General features: G+C 55.5%; 2 protein-coding genes across 3 annotated transcripts in view; one reads left to right on the top strand and one right to left on the bottom strand.

Annotated features, from left to right (window-relative positions):
• Window positions 1-9: 9 nt before the first annotated feature.
• CTRL (chymotrypsin like) lies at window positions 10-3,139 on the top strand. Its single transcript, XM_017539448.2, has 7 exons — window positions 10-953; window positions 1,511-1,614; window positions 1,713-1,792; window positions 1,905-1,986; window positions 2,152-2,332; window positions 2,422-2,555; window positions 2,632-3,139. Exons 1-7 carry the CDS (start codon window positions 902-904, stop codon window positions 2,791-2,793), a joined length of 795 nt encoding a protein of 264 aa, XP_017394937.1. The 5' UTR covers window positions 10-901; the 3' UTR covers window positions 2,794-3,139.
• Window positions 3,031-11,674, bottom strand: part of PSKH1 (protein serine kinase H1) — a 39,981-nt gene continuing 31,337 nt past the window's right edge. For both annotated transcript variants that reach the window (XM_017539441.2, XM_037742309.1), the window contains one exon: window positions 3,031-5,335. In XM_017539441.2, the coding sequence (XP_017394930.1) occupies window positions 5,018-5,335 (318 nt within the window). In that variant the 3' untranslated portion in view covers window positions 3,031-5,017. The remainder of the gene's footprint in view (window positions 5,336-11,674) is intronic.

The raw sequence follows: 11,674 nt of genomic DNA, 5'->3' as shown, positions 1-11,674 counted from the left end.
AAAAAAAAAAAAAAAAAAACCCTCACACTCCCACACTCCCAGGAGGCCAGCCAACACACCTGTTGGAACTTTGCATACAGGGTATCTTCTCTCTTCAAGCTTGAACTGCAGCTCAGTAACAAATGGGCTACAGACACCAGGGGCTTGCCCATGGAAGCCCCAAGGCCTAGAGAGACTGCCAGAGATTTGATGGCTGTCACTCTCCACTGCAGCCTCAGTCCAGGGTCTGCCAGGCACCAAGAGCTCACACTTTGCCCTTCTAAGTGCCAAGCCCCTCACAAGCATCATCTCATTGTTTAGAGTGGGGGCTTCAGCACCAGACAAATGCAGGTTTGTATCCAACTCAACCACATGCTGGTGAGAGAGTCACCATCTCTGAGCAGACCTGTGACTCCTGTTCCAAATGGGTGTGGAACCATGATGTGTTACGACTCGCAACCTGCCATAACCTCATGGCCCTGGCCTTCACAGCAAAGTCCACTAGAATAAGCATTCCCTCACCAGTCAGAACATCCTGGACGCTGAGCAGCCTTTTCTGAGAGCCTGGTGCTTTTCATAGCCCTGGGAGACTCCTCTAATCCCAGCCACCAGGTTGTCACTATAGAACTAATTAAATCATCTGTCCTCGTATCCACAGCTCAACATTAGAATGGGAGATGGTTCAGGGAGCCAATTAGAGGCCAGGCATTGGAAGGTGGTAGAGGTGAGAGCCTCACACCTGGGCTCTTGTCTGATAAGTCCAGGCCTGAGTTAGGGGACCTTGGCCTAAAGAGCCTGTCTTGACTGGATCATGAGAGGGGACTGAGTCTACACAGCTGGCCTGGCCTCAGGCCTGGAGCTTTAGCTCAAGGACAAGAACACCCATAAAGCCAGGCTAGCTCCCAACCTCACATCTGCCACGATGTTGCTGCTCAGCCTGACTCTGAGCCTGGTTCTCCTCAGCTCCTCCTGGGGTAAGTGAGCCAGGACCAGCCCTAACTCAGCCCTGGGGGCAACTCAGCTCCCAGCACCAGCCCAGGCAAGGGGCCAGGCTGGCTGGAAGGGATGCAGGTGGACAGAGTGGGCAAAGGAAACAGGATGTGCCAGTGCAGGGGAGCATGAACAGGCCTGCAGGAATGGGAGGGGGCAAGAGTGGGGTGGGGCATGGTTTAGGAAGCTGAGACAGGAAGACCTGTCCATGTCTTTTAGAAAGAACCCTCTGGCTGGATGAATGGTATGAACTGTTCAGGTCTGGAGAGGTCAAAGAGACCAGGGGTAGAGACGGGAAACAATGGGACTAGGCTGGAGCAAGAGGGGGGAGAACGGCAGGACTGGGGGACTGGTTGGATGGGGAAAACCAAGATAGCTGTGGGGCCCGAAGGTACTTGCATGTACCCTGTTGGGGAAGGGGTAGTGCTGTACCCTCTCTACAGACCTCTCCAGGGTGCACAGCCCGGGGCACCCAGGAGAAGGAGGTGGGAAAAGGCAGGCTAAGGCCTGGGAAGCAGGTCCTCACCAGCCCAATGGTCAGGCTGCGGTGTTCCTGCCATCAAACCGGCACTGAGCTTCAGCCAGAGGATTGTCAACGGGGAGAATGCAGTGCCGGGCTCCTGGCCCTGGCAGGTGTCCCTGCAGGTACACCACTGGAGGGGTGGGCAGGGTCCTGGGTATGTCATGCCTAGCGGCAGCCTGAACAACCCATCCCGACTCTAATCTCTGAGCCCTGACCCCAGGACAGCAGCGGCTTCCACTTCTGTGGTGGTTCTCTCATCAGCCAGTCCTGGGTGGTCACTGCTGCCCACTGCAATGTCAGGTGAGCGCCCTCACTCCACCTGCCCCACCCCTCACCTCTTCCTGCCTCCTCCCCTGGCTGTCCCCCTCCAGTTCTGCCCTCCCTGCAGCTGCCTAACCCCACCTCCCTGCAGACCTGGCCGTCACTTTGTTGTCCTGGGCGAGTATGACCAATCATCCAATGCAGAGCCCCTGCAGGTTCTGTCCATCTCTCGGGTGAGTGCCTGGGCTGCAGACATGGAAGAAGAGTGGGCAGTGCAGGTGGGTGGGTGCTGGGAACAAGGAATTCAGGAAATGCCCTGGCCTACCCCACCCAGCACCCATCAGCCCCAGCTGCCGGGACCCACCCCAGCCCAACATGGCCTGCTTCTGGCCCCACAGGCCATTACACACCCTAGCTGGAACCCCACTACCATGAACAATGACGTGACGCTGCTGAAGCTCGCCTCACCAGCCCAGTACACAACACGCATCTCACCAGTTTGCCTGGCATCCTCGAATGAGGCTCTCACTGAAGGCCTCACGTGTGTCACCACCGGCTGGGGTCGCCTCAGTGGTGTGGGTAAGAACTCAGGTCAAAGCTCAGGGCAGGAGGACTGAGGTGAGGACTAGTGTTCTGGGCCCAGCCTGACCACCCCTCCTGCCCCACAGGCAATGTGACACCAGCACGTCTGCAGCAGGTGGCTTTGCCCCTGGTCACTGTGAATCAGTGCCAGCAATACTGGGGCTCAAGTATCACTGACTCTATGATCTGCGCAGGTGGCGCAGGTGCCTCCTCGTGCCAGGTGAGCCACGGCACCCCATCCCCTGGCACACCTCCCAACCCCCCACACTCACTTCTCCCACCCTCTTCCTTCTCAGGGTGACTCTGGAGGCCCTCTTGTCTGCCAGAAGGGAAACGCGTGGGTGCTTATTGGTATTGTCTCCTGGGGCACCAAAGACTGCAATGTGCGCGCACCTGCTATGTACACCCGAGTTAGCAAGTTCAGCGCCTGGATCAACCAGGTCATAGCCTACAACTGAGCCCACCACAGGCCCCTCCGCAGCTCAACCCATTAAAGACTCAGGCACTGTCCCATCATGCATTCTTGTCTGTCTTTCTGGCTCAGGATAAAGGAGAGGCTGTTGAGGGTCGGACTCCCTACCTGGAATTCTGACATGGAAGGGGCTGAGTGACTCCTTGAATAGTAGTGGTTCTTCCTAGAGTAGCCATGCCCTCCTCCAGGGCAACCCCTTGGTTCTACAGCAAGAAGCCAGAGCTGTTGGAATGAATGGCAGCCCTCCCTGGAGAGGCAGCCTGTTTACTGAATACAGAGGATACATTTACAAACTGAATACACGTAATAAATAACTGCACATTCTCCATCCACAGTCCATGGCATGAAAGCCCAGGTGGGTCTGTCAAAGGCCCACATCTCCAAACCCCTGATCCTGCCCTCAGGACCAGGCCTATCCTGGGCAAGAGAAAACATAATCCCCAAGGCTTTAAGCCCCCAGAGACACTTGGGGAACTGGGAGGAAATTCTGAGGCCATGGGGCTTGGCTTTCCATTGCCTCCTGTCCAGGGGGCAGTGGGGATGACAGGAGGGGGTGTCTAAGGCACAGTGGACTTGGTACAGAGTGGTCGCTTTAGTTTTGTTTCCCACTGGAGGTGGCACATGCAGGAAGAGGAGGGCCTGGCCCAGGCTGCTGACTGGTAGAAGCTGAGTGACAGCCAAACCATTCCCCACTGGCAGGGGCCCTGCATTTAAGCTAAGGCCAAAGCTGAGCCCCGGCCCCATTCTACCCACTGAAGGCAGCTGTGGAAGGAGGGGCTCAGGTTCCAGCCTGGTTTGTGGTAGGGGGAGATACCACAACAGCCATGGGGACAGTTCTGGCTCAGGCCTCTAGGAAAGCAGCCACCCAACCCTACCTACCTCCCACAGGGGCTCTTTCCAGCCTGAGACTCAACGGGACCCAGACTGGAAGGTTAATGCTGTGAAGGGAAGCAGCACAGGGTGAACAGGACAAGGCCAGGTGTGAGAAGGCAGTGCCCCAGGCACCCAGCGTTCAGAGGCAGGTCACACAGTATTGCTAAGTTCCAGGGACGGGTGCGCAGAAGCTCAGCAGAAGGGGAGAGGTGAGTAGCCCAAGACCCTCCCCCAGTGCAGCAACTCCTTCCTTCCCATGTCCTCTCGGACGACTACATGTGTGCACAATGGGAGTGCAATGATCACTCCCTGCAGACACCAGATGGCGTCTTCATGCAGCTGCAGAGGAGGGAGCGGCAAAGCCTGAAGGGAAGGGGCAATGGGCTGCACCAAAAGATAGAATCCGGGCTGACACTGGACCCTAATGTGAAGGAGCCCCCTGCCCTCTGCCCCATCCCCCAGGTAGCAGCAGTGGGGCTCCCTTTAACCACCCCCAGTTGGGAAGGAGGCACCTGGGGAATGGAATGGGCATCCAAGGGGGAGAGGGAGGTAGTGGTGGGCTCTACAAAGAAGGCACCAAGGGTGGTGGGCTGGTGGGCAGAGACCCCCTCAGAGTCTGGAGAGGCTGGAGCCTGGGCAAGCCGACCACCAGCATGGCCACACAGTCCAGAAGGGTGAAGGTCCACTCCATGGCCCCACTACCAGAGGTCCTGGCAGGTCCTGGAACCAGGAGGGCTCCCTGGGGGCACCATGAAGGAAGACAGATCTTGGCTGGGAGGTGGAGGGCTATTTGGATCTAGCTGAGGGCTACCGGTCCAGACAGGGCACAAGCTTTGTGCCTACCTGGATCTCCCATTGGAGCATAATCTTAAGGATCAGGATGTGTGGGAATGTGTGGAGCCAGGGAGGGCTCTGTGAAGGAAAGGGGGTCCCAGAAGCAACTGTCCTAAAGGGTCCTGAGGCCACAGGACACCCTCCACCTTGCACTGCAGGCCCCCTTTGATTTGAGAAGAGCCAAAGGGCAAAGAAGACAGTGAAGGCCAGGTCCTATCCCTTCAAAACTCCAGAGCAGCTGCCCAAGAGGGGTATCAGTGCCAGGCCAGGCTCCGAGTTCAGGGTGGGTCACAGCCCCCTGGGCTACCTCCACTCTCTCACATCTGGCCTAGGCCCATGGTGAGGACAGGGGCTGCTGAAGGCACAGGGAAGGGGCTGGTGCCAGACATTCTTCACCTACTGCGGGTCACACAGGCCTATCGCCAGAAAGGGCATCGGAGCCAGAGCGCATCACAGTGTGTGGCCAGGCTGGGCCGTGCCGCACATGCGCACAGCCAGGCAGCTCAGCCATTGTACTGCTGCTGGTAGCGCAGGTTAAGCTCCCGCAGCTCCCGCTCCCGCACACGGCGTGACTTGTTGGAGCGTGTTGAGCGGCTGGAACGTGTAGACTGGGCAGATTTGGTGCTCTGGCAGCGCGAGGAGGCACGTTTGAGGAGGTTCTGGGATATGGAGCGGTGCAGGTTCTTCATGGATGAAGAGGCGGCCATGCTTACCACCCACGGGTGCCTCAGGGCCTGCAGTGCAGTCATACGGGCTCCAGGGTCCACTGTCAGCAGGCGGTCAATGAAGTCCTTGGCCAGGTTGGACACACTAGGCCAGGGCTAGAGACCAAGGACAAGCATTAGAGCAAGAACACCCAACACTGCCCACCCCATCTGGATGAGCCACTACCCAGCATCCCTGTACTTTCCCGAGAGAGGCGCTGCCCCTCCTCTCATGTAGCGCTTGGGGCCTCCCCACCCAGTGCTGGCCTAGGCTGAACAGGGACTGCTCTCGGGGTGATGAGGAGTCTGGCAAGGAAGGAAAGGACCTGTCCACTCTCCCAAGGAGCAAACATTTTTTTTTGAGATGTAGTCTCGCTCTGTCACCCAGGCTGGAGTGCAGTGGCTCAATCTTGGCTCACTGCAACCTTTGCCTCCCAGGTTCAAGTGATTCTCCTGCCTCAGTCTCTTGAGTAGCTGGGATTATAGGCACGTGCCACCATGCCCAGCTAATTTTTGTATTTTTAGTAGAGATGGGGTTCCATCATGTTGATCAGGCTGGTCTTGAACTCCAGACCTCGTGATCTGCCCGCCTTAGCCTCCCTAAGTGCTGGGATTACAGGCGCGAGCCACCACACCCGGCCCCGGGAGCAAACTTCTATGGTGCACTGGACCCAAAGCCTGGCTCAGGGAGATGGCCTCTGCTAGGATTCCCCAACCTACCCCAGGAGAATTATAACTCAGGGGAATGTAAGAGAATGACTCAAACTTTCCCACCACATCCTAAGTCAGACTGAAGCTCCAATCCCTGGATGACGAGGATCAGGCCACTTAGAGGGGAACTTCCTAGTCCTTACAGTGGTGGGAGACCACTGCTCCCTGACTCCACCTCCCAGCATGGGGAGTAAAGGAAATAATTCAAGGCAACTAGATTTCCCAGTCTGCTGAGGGCAGGGACTTCCGGGGGCCAGGCAGGAACCAGGACCCTTCTCAATGGCACCCTGCAGTGCACATGACTTCTTTAAGCCACAAAGGGCTGCTGGCAGTGCTGTGTGCCAGTCTCATTTTAGTACATTCTGTCTCCTGGGAGGAACTCCATAAAGCCCGCTCTGCCACATGCACCTAGGGCTGCCTCGTCTTAGCCCCACACCCAGCAGCTGTCTGTCTCCGGGCCTCAGGCTCATGGCTGTATTCACCTGGCTGGATCCTCTGGTTCTCAGGGTAAAGGACACTTGCTTAGACTCCCTCTTAGTCCCCAGTGCTTCCAGCAATTATTCCAGCTGTAACTTGAAGACTGCAGTTTCGTGTTCATTTATTATTCCCATGAGATCATGCTGAGCTGGATGAGCCCCAGTGCCTGGTGCTGCGCATACAGGAAGTGCTCAGTAGGCACAGGTGAGTAACAACCTACGATGCTGCTGTCAGATGGGTACCCTTTCCTGGAGCTGCTTCCAGGCCATGGGGCTCAGTCAGATGAGTCCTTGCGTCCTCCATCTCCTAGGAGTACTTTTAGCATGGGTTCTGACGCTCCCCCAAGGGTAGGTGGCTAGGACCTTTCCTGAGCCTGCTGCAGATGGCTCAACAGGGATGCTAAGAACACCATCACTTTCCTTCCTGCCAGCTGAGGTCTGCCTGTTTCACCCATGGTACCCTTCAACCTAAGGAACTGCTGAACATGCCCTCCAGGGGACTTAGGAGGATCTGAGAGTCTTCCTTCAGGGCAGGTGCACAGCCATCTAGCAGACACGCACACTCACTGACTAATGCTACCCCTAGTCTGGCTCCCTTGACCTTCAACTTTTCCCCTACCCAGGGGGAGTCAATAGAGGGGTGCGGCAGTGAGAACACGCTTCTGAGGAAGGGCTGGGGCTACCTGTAGCTGCTGTCCTCACCCACTCTTTGGAAGGTTATTTCAAGTTTTACTGAGCTGAAATGGGAGCAACAGCGGAACCACATTTCCAAACACACCTAACAGGCTCATCCTCACCAGTGGGCCAGCAGCACCCAGTGACTCCTGGGGAGATGCTGGCCCTCAGGAGGAAACTCAGGGCCCAGTAGCATGCAGCCAATGGAGGCCCATAGATACCTTACTATCCAAGGGCTGTGTGTGGGTGCAGACAGCAACAGCCCTCCCATGCAGGCAGGTAAGTCCCCTGGGGGCTTGTGTTGTTCACGGTTTATACTGAAGTATTGAGGCCAATATGCAGGACTAGACAGCTGCCACAACAGCTTTTGGATCACAGCCCAAAAAAGCCCCAAAACCCACGCGCAGTAGCTTCTGCCTGTAATCCCAACACTTTGGGAGTCTGAGGCAAGAGGACTGCTTGGGCCCAGGAGTTCAAGATCAGCCTGGGCAAGATGGTAAGACTCTGTCTCAAAGAAAAAAAACACATTAAAAAAAATTTTTTTTTAAAACTCCATGGCTGCCCCCTGAACATGAGGAACCACTATTGGGGGCAGCCAGTCCAGAACACAGACATTCACTGTAGCTCCCATCACCCACTGGAGAGACAGAAAGCAGCTTAATGGAGACAGCACATACCCAGCTGAACAGAGTGGGTCAGGGGACACCTGTGCTGCCTGCTGGCTTTCTACAGTCTCCAGGAAAAGGAGAACTCACTAGGGAACACGCTGCAGCTCAGCCTGGCCTGTTGATGGAACAGCCCCAAGACAGGACTGGCAACCCAGGCTGTCCCAACAGGGCTGAGACATGATTCTGCCCCTGCCCCTTGGTCCAGCCAAGACAAAAGTGGGGCAGCTCCCCTACAGAGGCTAGGAGCCTGAACATGGATGGAATGGAGTCTTCCCCACCTCACATCCACACCCAGCCAAACTATGGACCCAAAACTCCAAACCAGTCACCAATGCAGTCTTGGAGGGGCCTCTCCCCAGACCAGCCCTATGGGCTTAAGTGTCTCCATCTTCAGAGTGGCACAGACTCACACCAGGCATCAACCCCTGCTGCTCATGGAGCGGCCGGCCCGTTAGTGCCAAAGCGAGCCAGATCGATCCCTCTCCCCCTGCTCCCCAAGATTCTCGCCTCACCAATTACTGTGGATGTGTGGCTGTGTGCAGAATGCAGACGGACTCATTTGTCTGAGGGCTGGCCTGGCCTCTCTGGCAGGTTACAGCTCTCCCCATCTTTGAAGAGCTGTGAGCAGCTGGGCCAGGTGGGTCCTCCAAGCTAATGTGACTCAGGTCGTCCTGACCTGAGAACCAGGCTGTGCCAACGGCCCCCAGCCTAACCCTTGTACACAGAGGAAACTACAGAAGAAAGTCAGGCTGAACACAAGGTAGTCTTCATCCAGCTCACTGTGAGGCAGGGTCTTAGGGTAATCTCCAGAATAACAGGCCTCAGTCTGGGAGCCCTGCTGAGGCTTCCCACAGGGCTCAGAAAAGTAAGGCTGCCAGGCGCGGTGGCTCACGCCTGTAATCCCAGCACTTTGGGAGGCCGAGGCGGGTGGATCACGAGGTCAAGAGATCGAGACCATCCTGGTCAACACGGTGAAACCCCATCTCTACTAAAACTACAAAAAATCAGCTGGGCATGGTGGCGCGTGCCTGTAAACCCAGCTACTCAGGAGGCTGAGGCAGGAGAATTGCCTGAACCCAGGAGGCGGAGGTTGCGGTGAGCCGAGATCGCGCCATTGCACTCCAGCCTGGGTAACAAGAGCGAAACTCCGTCTCCAAAAAAAAAAAAAAGTAAGGCTTTCCACACTCGCCCACAGCCATGCTTCCGGCCCCACATCAACTCAGCACCTCCTAAGAAAGCGCTCAACACCAGCAGCCCAACCCACCTGCTTCCCCTGGAGCCACTTAAGTATGTATGTCAGCCAAGGACTGTCTGGCCGGGAAGCATTCTAAGCAGGAGAAAAGGGAAAGTTATGAACAGTCATGGCCTTTAGTCTCCACAACTGTTTGTTCTGGTGAAGGACAGAACTTGTGCACCAGTATACTTATTTGAGGCCACACCAGGGACACTCATGGCCTCAGTTGGCTGACAGATAGCACAGGTGCTAAGACCCACCTGGGCAGTCTCTCTGAGGCTTCCACCTGCTTCTGGGCTGATGTGGAGCACGAGGCACAGAGGGAAACGCTCAGATGTCACTGGCTCTGGCCCCAGACTCTTAGGTTTCCCCCTGCTCTGGGATCAGAGAACAGCTTCCATACCCGGGGTCATGGCCTCCACTCTCCTTTCTACAGTCTCTGGACAAGTCAATGGCTCATGCCTCTAATCCCAGCACTTTGGGAGGCTGCTGCATGAGTGAGGGCTGGGCCCTGCTCCAAGAGGAGGACAAGCAGGGGCTATGGGAGGAGGGCATCACCTCCGCTCTGACCCCTACCATCAAGCTGGCTGCCTTTTTCCTGAGTCCATGGCCCTCAAAGAGTCCTTTCCCCTTGCAGTTAGGGTACCTGCTCCTGAGTTGGAACAACAAAGATGCCAATAGTGGGTATGGGGAGGGACCTCTTCCTTGAGCACCTCCTTACCAGCTGGCCCTCCTCATTCCTCTACCCCTGCTGGGCCAAAACCACTCCTTGGTAGTGGAGTCCGACTCCCCCTGGAGAGGGAGAGGCAGCAGAGCGGGAAGGGCCTTCCGCTCCTGCCGGATGACCCCCGGCACCAACCCTTTTCATTTGCTCTAGCTCTAATGTCTGGCACAAGGGCCTGGCACGAACACTACCCAGGCCACTGCCAACAGTCTCACCTTGAGCCCAAGGGCGAAGGAAACAAAGAACAGTGCCAGCTCTCTGGCATAGGCTGCAGACAGAGGAGGAAGCTGCTTCTTTCTGGCAGCAAACACAGCTTACAGGGTGGCCCCAGACTTCCTCTGGCAGGCAGGGCTGCCTACTGGCAAGTGAGGCTGGGAGAGAAAGGCCCATTGGTGTCTCTTCTGAGTGGCATGTGGGATAGATTAAAGGGTTAGACTGCAAGCCCAGCAACCCGAGTTCTAGTTCTACCTTCTCTGCTGGCTTTAGAGAAATCACACCGTCATCACTTTCAGCATGAAGGGACTGAATGTCATGAACTCTAGGTCCCTTCCAGTTTCTAAAGTCCTAGATTCCTTTTTCTCTGCCTTTTCCCTCACATGGCCACATATGAAGCACAGAGCAGAAAATCTAGCATTTAAGCTTACCTCTTTTTTTTTTTTTTAGAGACGAGGTCTTGCTATGCTGCCTAGGCTAGAGTGCAGTGGCTATTCACAGGTGCGATTCCACTACTGATCAGCACGGGGGTTTTGACCTGCTCCATTTCCGACCTGTACCAGTTCACCCCTCCTTAGGCAACCTGGTGGTCCCCCGCTCCTGGGAGGTCACCATACTGATGCCAAACTTAGTGCAGACACCAAATCGGCATAGTGTGCACTACCGCCCAGAACTCCTGGGCTCAAGCAATCCTCCCACCTCAGCCTCCTGAATAGCTGGGACTATAGGCACGTGCCACCATGCCTGGCTAAGCTGACCTCTTAACCCCTGGGTTCCTTATTTAACCCACGATGATTCTGGGGCAGGCAGGCTGGCAGAGAAGGTGGCCCCACCACAGCACTGCTAGGGAAAGGAAGGGAGGAAGCAGCCTGAGCTTTGCTACCATGACTCAGTTATTCCCTCAGCTCTGTTTCAAGATGTATTTTCAGACCCAGTGTTCCCATCTTCAAAGGCCTCCTTTCTGTACTTACGTGGGCCTGAATGAGAGCAGAGAAAAGGGCACAGAGGAAATTCTGGAAAACAGAGTTTTGGGTTTACTCAGGAGAGAGCAGCATGACAACAAGAACAGCACCGAGTGATGCTGCCCACGACGACCAGCATTTTGTCAAATTCAGTAGAATTAGACACTGTGTAGCAGCAAAGCCAGCTTCCCCTCCTCTGGTCAAAAACCCATCATTCTGGTGCCTGGGCTTTCAGACCAGACAGAATCTACCACCCTGGGACCCGGCAGAGGGCAGGTGAGGCGGCAAGCAACAGAAAAGGGAAGGGTGTAGGGGGAGAGAGCCTGAGAAGAGAAACAGAGGGAAGAGAATGGAGTTTTAAAAACATGCAGAGAATAAAAATGAGAAAAGGTGTGACAACTTAAAGGTTAGTAAGGTTGTGTTCTGAAACTTGAAATGGATAACAAAATGAAATTGTGTGCCCTGCCTATCCCTGCCCAGAGCCACAGAGTGGAGGGGAAGGAGAGGAGGGAGACGGCACAACTTAAGGTCAAGAAGGGGCCAGACATGGTGGCTCATGCCTGTAATCCAAACACTTTGGAGGTCAAGGTGGGAGGATCACCTGAGGTCGGGAGTTCAAGACCAGCCTGACCAACATGGTGAAACCACATTTTTATTTAAAAAAATAAAATAAAATAAAAAAGATCACAAAGGATGCTGTTTGCTCACTTCGCAATCAGCCTGTACCAGCAATCTAGTGATGTGTGCTTTTAAGAATGTCCTAGCCGGGCGCGGTGGCTCACACCTGTAATCC

The sequence above is a fragment of the Cebus imitator genome, unplaced genomic scaffold (assembly GCF_001604975.1).
Source record: "Cebus imitator isolate Cc_AM_T3 unplaced genomic scaffold, Cebus_imitator-1.0 Scaffold118, whole genome shotgun sequence".
In the NCBI taxonomy this organism is placed as follows: domain Eukaryota; kingdom Metazoa; phylum Chordata; class Mammalia; order Primates; family Cebidae; genus Cebus; species Cebus imitator.
Note: the sequence above shows the minus strand (reverse complement) of the source record. Positions and strands in the feature narration are given on the sequence as shown.